Source organism: Trypanosoma brucei, assembly GCF_000002445.2.
Source record: "Trypanosoma brucei brucei TREU927 chromosome 11 chr11_scaffold01 genomic scaffold, whole genome shotgun sequence".
Taxonomy (NCBI): Eukaryota; Euglenozoa; class Kinetoplastea; order Trypanosomatida; family Trypanosomatidae; genus Trypanosoma; species Trypanosoma brucei.
The window spans coordinates 2,127,868-2,141,201 of NT_165288.1; the positions used below are offsets into that span (position 1 = coordinate 2,127,868).

The window sequence follows — 13,334 nt, forward strand, 5'->3', positions numbered from 1 at the left end:
ATAGCAAAAAAAAAAAAGTGTTACCACAACTGTACCACCAACCCCTAACTCATCAGATAGTGACAAGGAAAAAAAAGGAAAACACAGTACATATGCACTACATATATATAACGGATGTCCGCATACATATGCGTATAATTACTATTGGTACTATAATTATAATGAGAAAAAAGGTGTAAAAAATCATTTATGAGCGACACAACTCAAAAAGGATACCCCGTTAGTGGTAGAGAGAGGGGAAGGAATGTGGCGAATGGGCGCGCCAGATGAAAGCGAGAACTTGTTCTCTCTACGGTAAAGGACCAGACACACACACATACACGTATATGTATATGTATATATATATATATATATATATATATATTAGACAAAAGAAAAAGAAAAAGAAAACAGAAAGACAACGTACGCGAAGTCGGTGGCAAAACCTTCCCTCTATGCTGGGTAGGTTGACAGAAACAAAGAAAAGAAAAAGAAACATGTGGGCTTAGTCTGGCGATAAAATAGCGGTGAAGCATCTATGGCGCGGTCGAACAACAGGTCTCTAGTGAAGATTGTATTTTTCTAGGCTTTTTTCGGTAGATCCAAACCCACATGAGCACGTGCCACACAAATATATTAGTGTTACTGCATGTGCACAAGAAAAGCACGGCATATTTCTATATTTTTATGCGCAGCATAGGTGGTCCCCGATGTTACCACCCACATGAAGTGCTCGTCAGCCTTTACATGTTGCTGCTTCTTAGCTTCACCATGTCCGCTTTTTGACCTTGGTTCTCTTTGCGAGTAGGCTCCGATAGCAGGAATGTTGTATCATCATATCTAAAACAATAGTCGTTCACATGAGCAAATTGCTACTGCTCCTCCTCTTACCGCACGTCTGTTCCCATGAGCCCCGTTTTGTGGCTATATACATGCGCTACTCTGCCATATCCTTACTCTGTTTTGCTTCATTTCCCTAACCTCTCCTACTCATTAGCCTCTATAAGAGCCCCGCCCCCTCCTCGCATTATGTTGCCTTCCTTCCCCCATTCCAGCGAAACCAGGGATTCCACCACTTTCTTGACGGTTGGAGTGAGTTGCACGACCCGCGGGTGGAAGGTTTTGCTGCGGCAATGGTCTCGGTTGTTGCTGCCGAATCTTGAAGGGCTGGGGCTCTTCGTTGAAGCGGTTCTGGATTGGGTTTTCGTGTCCCGTGCCAGAGTTCAAATTCCCATTCTTGTTATTGGGGTTGAACACGCGCACACCACGCCGTTTGCCCGGTGAATCGCTCTCGCTGAAGCAAAGGAAGCGACTTTGAGTGTTGCCTTCGAATTTCTCACGCACTTCTTTGTCGCGCTGCGCCGCAGAATCGACAGGTCGTAGGCGCTGCAATTCAGCACAATCTCGCTCCCTCACCTCACGAGGATGGTTCAAAGTTGGTGCATCGGTGTTCCACGAAAAAATATTCAGCCCACCTCGCGCAAGGCGGTCCTTTGACAGGCGCCGGGTATCCACCGCTTGTGTTTGGGCTTGCGGCTGCAAAGGTAAATCATAACCTCCACCGTTCATATCGACGTGTTCGTATGCATCATGACCCCCGTAACCTGGTGGAGGCCCGTCCATGTACGACTGGGGGGCATCTCGGAGTAAATCCTCCTGACCGGCGTATGGGGACTCAAGGAAGGTCGGGTGCTTATCGTATGCATCTACATGCTGAGCCCGGCCCAATTCATCAGTGCGACCCCTCAGGTCACTTTCATAGTCGTAGTTGGCAAGCATCTTGGTAATATAATATTTATATTATATTCTCTGCTCCAAAATAATATCACCTTTTGTCTTTATTATTCCTCACTTCTACTTGCTTCTCTTGTTTGCTCCTACCTGAGCTTTATTATGTCAAGGCGAGATTCAACGTAACTCTCTTCTAATAACCGATCGATGCGCGGCGATTTCTACCTTACGTGAACAGTAAAGCTGAGTTATTTTTATTTTAAGAGCTTTCCACTGTTTCTATCGCTTACCTCTTAGTCACAATTCTTCAGGATGTTCTACTATATCAGTGGCATTATAATGCAAGTGAAAAGCACACGATCAGAGACGTGAACACGTACGCACGTACAAAGAGCATAAAGTAAATGACATTGTCAAGTGATTATTCCACTCACTCATCCGCCTTCACCACAATAATAAATTAATAACGGCGCCCACCACCCACAACTGGGACAGCCACTAAGAAACACAAAGCAAGGGAAACCACATAACCTCACTTCCACAAAACAAAGCACGCGCACGTGCAACCCCGCCAACACGCTCACAGACAATTAGACTATAAAACGAGAAGGGGGAAAATTGCAGAAAAACAAACCAGAAGAAACAACCACAAATAAAAAGAAAAACAGTAGATAGCACCAGATAAAAGTAATCCTAAAAAATATATACATACACATACATGCTTTAAGACATGAAAATACTAAAGTAATACAAAAGTAAAAGCAAAAGTGCAAAAGTGTTTCGAAACCGATAAAAGTAAGATTGAAAACAATAATACATATAAAATTATTGAAAACATAAAAATAAGAACAAAACCCGGTCAAATTCAAAAAAAGCAAGAGCAACAAATTAATAAAAGAAGAAAATTTCAAGAAATTAAAAATATATATCAGAAAATCAGATAAATATTAAAGGCCGACAGCACTTAACAAGACTCTCAATAACATCCCGTTGACAACAAGAAATTTCATTGCAACCATAAAATAGTCGCGCCTTCTTCACCACAGTTGGTGACTTTACAACCCATAAAGGGCCCTTACCGCGGATGCCAGATTTCTGTTGCACAAGCTTCAGACCCGTCATGATATCAAAACCAAATCCAAGAGCATGAGCAATTTCATGTGCCGTCACGCGCATACTACTATCATGAGAAGTCAGCACTTCAGGTCCAATATTGAAAACACCAACAGTAGGGCGATGATCCCTATACCTCGAACACGGACCTGCCCATGCTGCAGGTGAACCCATTGGACCAGCGGCACCATATAACACCATATCAGCATCGGAGACACCTGTAGTGCGGTGCTCCTGAGGAATGTTGAAGTATTTGCAAAATGTGTATACTTCAGGAACCTTTATTGGGCCTTGAACTGGTTGTACCATAAGGCGGTCGCTGTGCATCTTCAATGCATCCGGTATAACAACAGACAGAAGAGATTTCTTTTCTCTGTCAGCACGGAATCAGTTGTGCATTGTAGTACATGCCCCTAAAAATAGAGCGAGTCTGACCTTCCCTTTCACAATATTTCTTCGGGTCGTCAATATCCGATTTAAAAACCTGAAATCGAATGGGTTGCCATCCTGCCGTTGAACTCGTAACAATCGCATGCACCAGATCTCCTTTAGGTACTCGAGGCTCACCCACCACTGGAAGGTCCCGCATACTCATGTTTTTCATCAACTTGCCGAAGTCACACCGATGTGGTGGGATATTGCCTTCAGTCACATCACCACATAATATCAAACCCAATAAAAAGGGAATGACATAACGAGGGAACATAATCACTGTCATATATACACACTCAAGCGTATCAATAGATATTTGCAAATCCTTTAAATACAGTTTGGATACCACATTCATATAATAAAAAGAAATAGAAACAGAAATGTAAAGACATAGGAAATAAATATATATATAATAACAACAATATATTATTTGATTACTATCATTGTGAATGATGATAAAGGTGTGAAAACTCCATGCTCAAGTAAAGAGGGTTAGGAAAATAATACAAAAAAAAGGATCATGAGTGTCCAATGAGAGCAGCGCATCACACACGTGGGAATGATTTCGCCTTATAACAAGAAACAAATGAAAGGTTCATGCACATTAAATGAAAGAAACCAGTGAGAACACAGCACATGAAGGAATTACGTACATCAAAAGAAAAGCAAAGTACAAAGGAAAAAGAAAAAGATATATTCTTCAGATATGACAGTTACCGCTGTCGCAAGAGGAAAAAAAAGAAGAAAAAATAAAACAGAAGAATTGAACAAAGACATAATATTCATTGATGAAAATTTATGATATGAAACATTAAACTGCTCTATCTACATCAAGCAGGAAACCATTTGATATTCCACACACATAAATTATTGTGATGTGCGCAACCGAAATGGAAAGATACGGAAGACAGTGCTGATATACATCAATACCGTCACCTCCAGGCAAAACAGTACCCAAAACATTATGTAGGTTTTCCATTATTCATTTCAATATATCCACACAATTTCCAATTTAAGAGCAATAAAACAAACATTCAATATTTATGTATATATATATATATATATATGCTATCACTTTACACTGGAACAGCAACAAGTGTCGTGTGATGTTGTCGTCAAAGAGATATGACGTGATAAATGACAGCGGTTCCCCATTCATAAAACAGCATGTTTGTACATCATGTGAAAGAAAGAAAGATTGGTTAGTAATTCAACTGTTAATAAAGCACACCAAAACTCTCAACAAATGCCTGTGAAATCCAGCTAAGAAAGGCATCATAAAGTAATTGCAGTAACAGTGCCGCTTACGCATAATATTATTATAGGGAAAAAGAAACGAAGAGTAGCATATTCCACATAAAATAACTTGAATGTACAGCCCATGATGCTGCACCTGTCCCGTGCTCTGTCTCTTCAGAATCCACTGGGGAAGGCGCTTCGGAAGATTCTTCTGAAGATTCTTCGGAAGATTCTGCAGAAGATCCTTCAGAAGATCCTTCGGAAGATCCTTCGGAGGATCCTTCGGAAGATCCTTCAGAAGATCCTTCGGATGCCACCGCCGAAGGGACGGTGACCCGCTTCAACACCTTCGAGGCACACAACTCAGACTTTTTAGGACACCGAACATAACCGCTGGAGAATGTCACATTAGATGTCACATTTCTTCCCTCGGGGCAATCATACCATTGGTCGTCATCAACAAAACGCACCTGAAGAGTATCTGGTTCACAATTCACCTCAACACAAATATCAGCAATTGCAACTATAACGTTCTTCAGCTTGAGACCCGTAGCTTTCACACACCGTGAGTTAGGTCCAATGCGACTTCCCCACATTGCATGCGGATGACCATCAGTGCAGCCGGTATTGGAGAAGAGACGTATGTAAGGGCAGAAATCAAGCAGTTCATTGGGGCCACCCTTATTGACACGAGAAAAGTACCGATATTGCTGGGGTATTGGAGTCCTGTATAAATAAATGGCACATGATCCCAACCCACCCCTGTCGGCGGTACAAACATTTTCACCCTTCTTTGTCGCAGATGTACAAAACACATCAGGAAAGTTGCTCTTTCCACTCTCTATACGTGTGTGTTGCAGAAAATCACAGCCTCGTCCTTTACCAAAATGCATATCTTCTTCAGTTCCCCATCTGGCTTTGTAAAAACCCATATCCTCAAATAATGCCATAGTTAGCACACTATAACGGCCTCCATCGCTGCCTTTTATACCAGCCATCATCTCTTCCATTGCGATCCTACGCTCCCAATGCGATCTAACCGTACCCCTGCCACCTTCATCCTCCAGTTCCACACCCGTGATATCATTGCAACCATAAAATTCCTGCGCTTTCTTTACCACAGTTTGTGACTTTACAACCCATACAGGGCCCTTACCGCGGATGCCAGATTTGGATGCCACAAGCTTCCGCTCATTCATAATATCAAAACCAAATCCAAGAGCATGAGCAATTTCATGTGCCGTCACACGCATACTACTATCATGAGAAGTCAGCACTTCAGGTCCAATATTGAAAACACCAACAACAGGGCGTCCATCCCTCAACTTCGCACACGGAACAGCCCATGCTGCAGGTGAACCCATTGGACCAGCGGCACCATATAACACCATATCAGCATCGGAGACACCTGTAGTGCGGTGTTCCCTGGGAATGTTAAAGTTTTTGCAAAACGATTGCTCCCTATGGACCGTGATTCGTCCCTTTACTGGTTGTACCATGAGGCGATCGCTGTGCATCTTCAGTGCATCTGGTATCACAGCATCCAAAAGAGATTTCTTCTGCGATGTCAGCAAGGATTCAGTTTTGCATTTGTAGTAGATGCCCCTAAAATTAGAGCGAGTTTCACCCACATTTCCACAATATTTCTTCGGGTCCTCAATATCCGATTTAAAAACCTTAAATCGAATGGGTTGCCATCCTGCCATTGAACTCGTAACAATCGCATGCACCAGATCTCCTTTAGGTACTGGAGGCTCATCCACCACTGGAAGGTCCCGCATACTCATGTTTTTCATCAACTTGCCGAAGTCACACCGATGTGGTGGGATATTGCCTTCAGTCACATCACCACATAATATCAAACCCAATAAACAGGGAATGACATAACGAGGGAACATAATCACTGTCATATATACACACTCAAGCGTATCAATAGATATTTGCAATTCCTTAACTTACAGGATAGAAACTACATACATAGAATAAGAAAAGGAAATAGAAATAGGAATGCAAAGCCATAGGAAGATATGTAAGGTCAGAGTTAGAAATGTAACAACACACAAAATATTAATTTGTGTGTTACTGATAATGCAACCGAAGTTGTACTCAAGCATGAAAAAATAGGCATAATACTGCACAGTAACCGCATCTCAAAATACAGCACATGCGTGTGTATAGGATATATAACCTGCTGTCGCATCAGTACGCAATGGTGTCAATCAAACAATACTATCAGAGGTATCGGAGTGATTGCGGTTGTTGAACATCACGCACAACAGACATAGTTACCACATATTGTAAAAGGGAAGGAATCAACAAGGGAAAAGGAGAGGAATATGGGAAAGGGAAAGGGAAGGAAATGAATGTTGTCAGACAGGGATAACTGTTAGCAGTCGTTACTCGTCAATGTTAAATCAGAAGAGGTGTCAGGTAAACGTGTCTTCTCATCATAAGGTACAAGATTTCATTATGCGAGCACTTCCATAGAGACCTCTCTGTAACTCATGGTTGGGACTCGATAATCCAAAAATAACAACAAACACAGATGTATCGCTACAAGTTAACTCTCTCTTAAAGGATATATTTATATATTATTACTAATTTTAGTATACCATACAGTATGATAACTAAATAAACATAGTTTCTGTAGAGAAAGTATAGGACGCATAACCATCCGTTACAGGATCCCACAACCCCCTGGAGGCAATTCTTATTCCCTGATTTACGGCCTCAGTGACGGTGGCATGAGTAACAAATTTATAACGCTCATATCCCAGGCGCACAACACGCTGCTGAATCTCACTACATATTTCTTTTATTAGTGGTTGTACATCCTCATGCACATACGCCCGATCCCCAACGAGTGTTTGGCACACCTTTTTCAAAATGGGCTCAACGGCACTCGCTCGGAATTTAGTTCCGGGACGCGGCAGCTTAATGGCAGGGCGCGGGGCTTCATCGTACTCGTTCACCATCAGCTACGTTTGACTTCCACTTCTTTCCTCTTCTTCTTTTCTCTTGTTTTGTCCCGGGTGCTCGTGTGGATACGCGTAGACGCCTTTCTTATTTCTTCCTAAAGGCAAACAAATTGGTTAATATTCTAAACGATCACGAGCACAGATCAGTAAACACCTACACGAGGAGTATACTTCGATTTTAGAAACGAACAGAAAAGCAAAAGCAATGGCAAAAAAGAATACCAAACGAAGAAATGGAACATCATATGAATATATATAATAACAACAATATATTATTTGATTACTATCATTACGTTAGGTAAAAGATTTATGCACTCCATGCTCAAGTAAAAGAGGGTTAGGAAAATAATACAAAAAAAGGATCATGAGAGTCCAATGAGAGCAGCGCATCACACACGTGGGAATGATTTCGCCTTATAACAAGAAACAAATGAAAGGTTCATGCACATTATATGAAAGAAACCAGTGAGAACACAACACACCAAGAAATTACGTACATGAAAAGAAAAACAAAGTAGAAAGATAGAAGAAAGAGATATTATTCAGATATGGCTGTAACCACTGTCGCAAGGGGAAAATAAGAGAAGAAAAAATATAAGAAAACTATTCAACAAAGACATAATATAGGCTGATAAAATTTATGATATGAAAGGTTAAGCTGCTCTATCTACATCAAGCAGACACCCATTTGATATTCCACACACATAAATTGTAGTAACGTGCGCAACCGAAATGGAAAGATACGGAAGACAGTGCTGCTGTATACAATACCGTCACCACAAGGCAAAGCAGTAACAGAAATACATTTTTCCAGCTATTCTTTCTCTCGTTTCAGCGTATCCACACAATTTCCAATTTAAGAACAAGAAAACAAACATCCAATATATATATATATATGTTATCACTTTACACTGCAACAGCAACAAGTGTCGTGTGATGTTGTCGTAAAAGAGATATGATTTGATAAACGACACCAGCTCCCCATTCATGAAACAGCGTGTTTGTACATCATATGAAAGAAGGAAAGATTGCTTAGTAATTCAAGTGTTAATAAAGCACATCAAAACTCTCAACAAATGCCTGTGAAATTCAGTAAAGAAAGGTATCATAAAGTAATTGCAGTAAGAGTGCCGCTTATGCATCATATTATAATAGGGAAAAGCAAGAAACGAAGAGTAGCATATTCCACATTAAATAACATGAATATGCTGACCATGATGACGCGCCCTTTCCTTGTCCCTTTTGTGCCGAAGTGGTTTGCTTTACCACCTTTGAAGCACACAACTCAGACTTTTTAGGACACTGAATAGAACCGCTGGAGAATGTCACATTAGATGTCACATTTCTTCCCTCAGGGCAATTATGCCATTGGTCGTCACCAACAAAACGCACCTGAAGAATATCTGGCTTACAATTCACTTCAACACAAATATCAGCCATTGCAACTATAACGTTTTTCAGCTTTAGACCCGTAGCTTTGACACACCGCGAGTTAGGTCCAATACGACTTCCCCACATTGTCTTCGGATCTCCATTAGTGCAGCCGGTATTCGAGAAGACACGTATGTAAGGGCAGTAATCAAGCAGTTCACCGGGACCACCCCTGTTGCTCTGAGAAAAGTACTGGTAATGCGTAGGTAGTGAGGACTTATAAGTAGAAATTGCACACGACCCCAGCCCAGTACGGTCAGATGTACAAATATTCTCACCTTGCTTTGTTTCCGACGTACAAAACACATCAGGAAAGTTGCTCTTTCCATCCTCTACACACCTCTTTTCCAGAAAATCACAGCCTCGTCCTTTACCAAAATGCATATCCTCTTCAGTTCCCCATTTGGCTTTGTAAAAACCCATATCCTCAAATAATGCCATAGTTAGCACACTATAACGGCCTCCATCGCTGCTTTTCAAACCAGCCATCATCTCTTCCATTGCGATCCTACGCTCCCAATGTGATTTTACAGTTCCCTCACCACCTTCATCCTCCAGCTCCATACCTGTCAACGTATCACAACCATAAAATAGTCGCGCTTTCTTCACCACAGTTTGTGACTTTACAACCCATACACCATTCTTACCACGGATCTCATTCCTCTTTTCCACAAGCTTCAGCTCCTCCATGATATCAAAACCAAATCCAAGAGCATGAGCAATTTCATGTGCCGTCACACGCATACTACTATCATGAGAAGTCAGCACTTCAGGTCCAATATTGAAAACACCAACAACAGGGCGCTTTCCCTTGAGCCTCGAACACGGACCTGCCCATGCTGCAGGTGAACCCATTGGACCAGCGGCACCATATAACACCATATCAGCACCGGAAACACCTGTAGTGTAGTGATCCTGAGGAATATTGAAATTATTGCAAAACGACTGCAGTTTAGGAACCTTAATTGGGCCCTGAACTGGTTGTACCATGAGGCGATCAGTGTGCATCTTCAGTGCATCCGGTATAACAACAGACAGAAGAGATTTCTTTTCCTTTGTCAGCAAGGAATCAGTATTACACTGATAATTGGTACCCCTAAAGTTAGAGCGAGTTTCACCCACACTTCCACAATATTTACTCCGATCCTCAATATCCGATTTAAAAACCTTAAATCGAATGGGTTGCCATCCTGCCGTTGAACTCGTAACAATCGCATGCACCAGATCTCCTTTAGGTACTGGAGGCTCACCCACCACTGGAAGGTCCCGCATACTCATGTTTTTCATCAACTTGCCGAAGTCACACCGATGCGGTGGGATATTGCCTTCAGTCACATCACCACATAATATCAAACCCAATAAAAAGGGAATGATATAACGAGGGAACATAATCACTGTCATATATACACACTGAAGCGTATCAATAGGTATTTGCAAATCCTTAACTTATAGGACAGAAACTACATACATAGAATAAGAAAAGGAAATAGAAATAGGAATGCAAAGCCATAGGAAACATATATATATATATATATATAATAACAACAATATATTATTTGATTACTATCATTACGTTAGGTAAAAGATTTATGCACACCATGCTCAAGTAAAAGAGAGTTAGGACAATAAAACAAAAAAAGTGGATCATGAGGGTCCAATGGGAGCAGCGCATCACACACGTGGGAATGATTTCGCCTTATAACAAGAAACAAATGAAAGGTACATGCACATTATATGAAAGAAACCAGTGAGAATACAGCACATGAAGGAATTACATACATGAAAAGAAAAGCAAAAACAAAGTAGAAAGAGATAGCAAACAAGGAGATGTTCTTCAGATATAGATATTACACTGCACCAACGAAGAAAAAGAAAGAAGGCAAAAAAATAAAACAGAAGAATTGAACAAAGAAGAGAATATTGATTGGTAAAGATTATGATATGAAAGGTTAAGCTGCTCTATCTATATCAAGCAGACAACCATTTGATATTCCACACACATAAATTATAGTAACGTGCGCAACCGAAACGGAAAGAGACAGAAAAACAATGTTGCTGTATAACAATACCGTCACCACAAGGCAAAGCAGTAACAGAAATACATTTTTCCAGCTATTCTTTCTCTTGTTTCAGTATCCCCGAACAATTTCCAATTTAAGAGCAAGAAAACAAACATCCAATATATTTATTTATATATATGTTATCACTTTACACTCCAACAGCAACAAGTGTCGTGTGATGTTGTCGTAAAAGAGATATGATGTGATAAACGACACTGGCTCCCCATTCATAAAACAGCATGTTTGTACACCATGTGAAAGAAGGAAAGATTGCTTAGTAATTCAAGTGTTAATAAAGCACATCAAAACTCTCAACAAATGCCTGTGAAATTCAGTTAAGAAAGGTATCATAAAGTAATTGCACTAACAGCGCCGTATATGCATCATATTATAATAGGGAAAAGCAAGAAACGAAGAGTAGCATATTCCACATTAAATAACTTGAATATGCTGACCATGATGATGTACCCGTCAACTGTCGCGTCATTGGGGAGGACCCCTCGGAATCCTCATGGGAAGACTCTTCAGAATATTCTTCGGAAAAATCTTCAGAAGCCCCCGTAGAAGACGTCGGAGATGCCCCTTCATAAGTTTCTGCGAAAGGCGCTGCGAAAGGTCCTGTTGAAGGCCCTGGAGAGGTAACTGGGAAGGCAACTGCGGAGGGGACTGTGATCCGCCTCAGAATCTTCGAGGCACACAACTCAGACTTTTCAGGACACTGAATAGAACCGCTGGAGAATGTCACATTAGATGTCACATTTCTTCCCTCAGGGCAATCATACCAACGGTTATCACCAACAAAACGCACCTGAAGAATATCTGACTCACAATTCACTTCAACACATATATCTGCAAGAGGAACACCTTTTTTTTTTTGAAGTCTAAGCCGAGTTCCTTTGACACACCGTGAGTTAGGTCCAACACGACTTCCCAGCATTACGTTCGGATTTCCATCAGTGCAACCGGTATTCGAAAAGAGGCGTATGTAAGGGCAGTAATCAAGCAGTTCAGCGGGACCACCTTTCTTTTCGTCAGCAAAATATCGATATTGCTCAGGTATTGGAGACTCATGTGTCTGAATGGCACATGACCCCAACCCACCACGATCAGATGTACAAAAGATCTCAGTGTCCCTGGCCTTTGACGTACAAAACACATCAGGAAAGTTGCTCCTTCCATTCTCTACACACCTCTTTTCCAGAAAATCGCAGCCTCGTCCTTTACCAAAATGCATATCTTCTTCATTTCCCCATTTGGCTCTATAAAAACCCATATCCTCAAATAATGCCATAGTTAGCACACTATAACGGCCTCCATCGCTGCTTTTCAAACCAGTCATCATCTCTTCCATTGCAATCCTACGCTCCCAATGTGAGTTTTTCGTACCGTCACCACCTTCGTCCTCCAGCTCCACACCCTTAATTTCATTACAACCATAAAATTCCTGCGCCTTCTTTACCACAGTTGGTGATGTCACAACCCATACATCATTCTTACCACGGATGCCAGATTTCTTTTCCACAAGCTTCAGTTCCTCCATGATATCAAAACCAAATCCAAGAGCATGAGCAATTTCATGTGCCGTCACACGCATACTACTATCATGAGAGGTCAGCACTTCAGGTCCAATATTGAAAACACCAACAGTAGGGCGTTGACCACTTACCCTCGAACACGGACCTGCCCATGCTGCAGGTGAACCCATTGGACCAGCGGCACCATATAACACCATATCAGCACCGGAGACACCTGTAGTGTAGTGGTCTCTGGGAATGCTGAAGTTATTGCAAAATGTTTGTTTTTCATAAACCTTAATTGGGTCGTGAACTGGTTGTACCATGAGACGATCAGTGTGCATCTTCAATGCATCCGGTATAACAACAGCCAGAAGAGCTTTCTTTTCCTTTGTCAGCACAGAAGCAGTTGTACACTCGTAGTATGCGTCCCTGAAGTTAGAGCGAACTTGGCCTTCCTTTTCGCAATATTTGTTCCGGTTTTTAATGTCAAAGTCAAACACCTGAACTCGGATGGGATGCCATCCTGCCGTTGAACTCGTAGCAATCGCATGCACCAGATCTCCTTTAGGTACTGGAGGTTCATCCACCACTGGAGGTTCCCGCACACTCATGTTTTTCATCAACTTACCGAAGTCACACCGATGCGGTGGGATATTGCCTTCACTCACATCACCACATAATATCAAACCCAATAAAAAGGGAATGATATAACGAGGGAACATAATCACTGCCATATATACACACTCAAGCGTATCAATAGATATTTGCAATTCCTTAACTTACAGGATAGAAACTACATACATAGAATAAGAAAAGAAAATAGGAATAGGAATGCAAAGCCATAGGAAGATATG

The 13,334-nt window shown here is 41.4% G+C and overlaps 5 protein-coding genes, 2 non-coding genes and 1 pseudogene across 7 annotated transcripts, besides 8 other annotated features; all 8 read right to left on the reverse strand.

Moving 5' to 3' along the window:
- The first annotated feature begins 323 nt into the window (after positions 1–323).
- Positions 324–364: a microsatellite.
- Positions 365–972: 608 nt separating this feature from the next.
- Positions 973–1,758, reverse strand: Tb11.02.5590 (hypothetical protein, conserved; the record flags this gene model as incomplete). Its single annotated transcript, XM_823754.1, has 1 exon — positions 973–1,758. The coding sequence occupies one exon, from the start codon at positions 1,756–1,758 to the stop codon at positions 973–975; it is 786 nt and encodes a 261-aa protein (XP_828847.1).
- A 5-nt stretch (positions 1,759–1,763) lies between these two features.
- Positions 1,764–1,786: a sequence feature (AT_rich).
- A 713-nt stretch (positions 1,787–2,499) lies between these two features.
- Positions 2,500–2,564: a sequence feature (A-rich).
- Positions 2,565–2,657: 93 nt separating this feature from the next.
- Tb11.02.5600 lies at positions 2,658–3,606 on the reverse strand (annotated as a pseudogene).
- Positions 3,607–3,650: 44 nt separating this feature from the next.
- Positions 3,651–3,687: a sequence feature (AT_rich).
- Positions 3,688–4,292: 605 nt separating this feature from the next.
- Positions 4,293–4,322: a microsatellite.
- Positions 4,323–4,574: 252 nt separating this feature from the next.
- Tb11.02.5610 (Gp63-1 surface protease homolog, putative) lies at positions 4,575–6,404 on the reverse strand (the record flags this gene model as incomplete). Its single annotated transcript, XM_823755.1, has 1 exon — positions 4,575–6,404. One exon carries the CDS (start codon positions 6,402–6,404, stop codon positions 4,575–4,577), a length of 1,830 nt encoding a protein of 609 aa, XP_828848.1.
- Positions 6,405–6,690: 286 nt separating this feature from the next.
- On the reverse strand, positions 6,691–6,768 carry Tb11_snoRNA_0033. Its single transcript, XR_002989924.1, has one exon. It is a non-coding gene; the product is annotated as a C/D snoRNA, TB11C1C3 (small nucleolar RNA).
- Positions 6,769–6,862: 94 nt separating this feature from the next.
- Positions 6,863–6,948, reverse strand: Tb11_snoRNA_0034. The gene has a single exon (XR_002989925.1). It is a non-coding gene; the product is annotated as a C/D snoRNA, TB11C1C2 (small nucleolar RNA).
- Positions 6,949–7,072: 124 nt separating this feature from the next.
- Positions 7,073–7,100: a sequence feature (AT_rich).
- Positions 7,101–7,121: 21 nt separating this feature from the next.
- Positions 7,122–7,469, reverse strand: Tb11.02.5620 (dynein light chain, putative; the record flags this gene model as incomplete). Its single annotated transcript, XM_823756.1, has 1 exon — positions 7,122–7,469. One exon carries the CDS (start codon positions 7,467–7,469, stop codon positions 7,122–7,124), a length of 348 nt encoding a protein of 115 aa, XP_828849.1.
- Positions 7,470–8,618: 1,149 nt separating this feature from the next.
- Tb11.02.5630 (Gp63-1 surface protease homolog, putative) lies at positions 8,619–10,304 on the reverse strand (the record flags this gene model as incomplete). Its single annotated transcript, XM_823757.1, has 1 exon — positions 8,619–10,304. One exon carries the CDS (start codon positions 10,302–10,304, stop codon positions 8,619–8,621), a length of 1,686 nt encoding a protein of 561 aa, XP_828850.1.
- Positions 10,305–10,420: 116 nt separating this feature from the next.
- Positions 10,421–10,441: a microsatellite.
- A 640-nt stretch (positions 10,442–11,081) lies between these two features.
- Positions 11,082–11,102: a sequence feature (AT_rich).
- A 249-nt stretch (positions 11,103–11,351) lies between these two features.
- Tb11.02.5640 (Gp63-1 surface protease homolog, putative) lies at positions 11,352–13,214 on the reverse strand (the record flags this gene model as incomplete). Its single annotated transcript, XM_823758.1, has 1 exon — positions 11,352–13,214. The coding sequence occupies one exon, from the start codon at positions 13,212–13,214 to the stop codon at positions 11,352–11,354; it is 1,863 nt and encodes a 620-aa protein (XP_828851.1).
- Between the last annotated feature and the right edge of the window lie 120 nt (positions 13,215–13,334).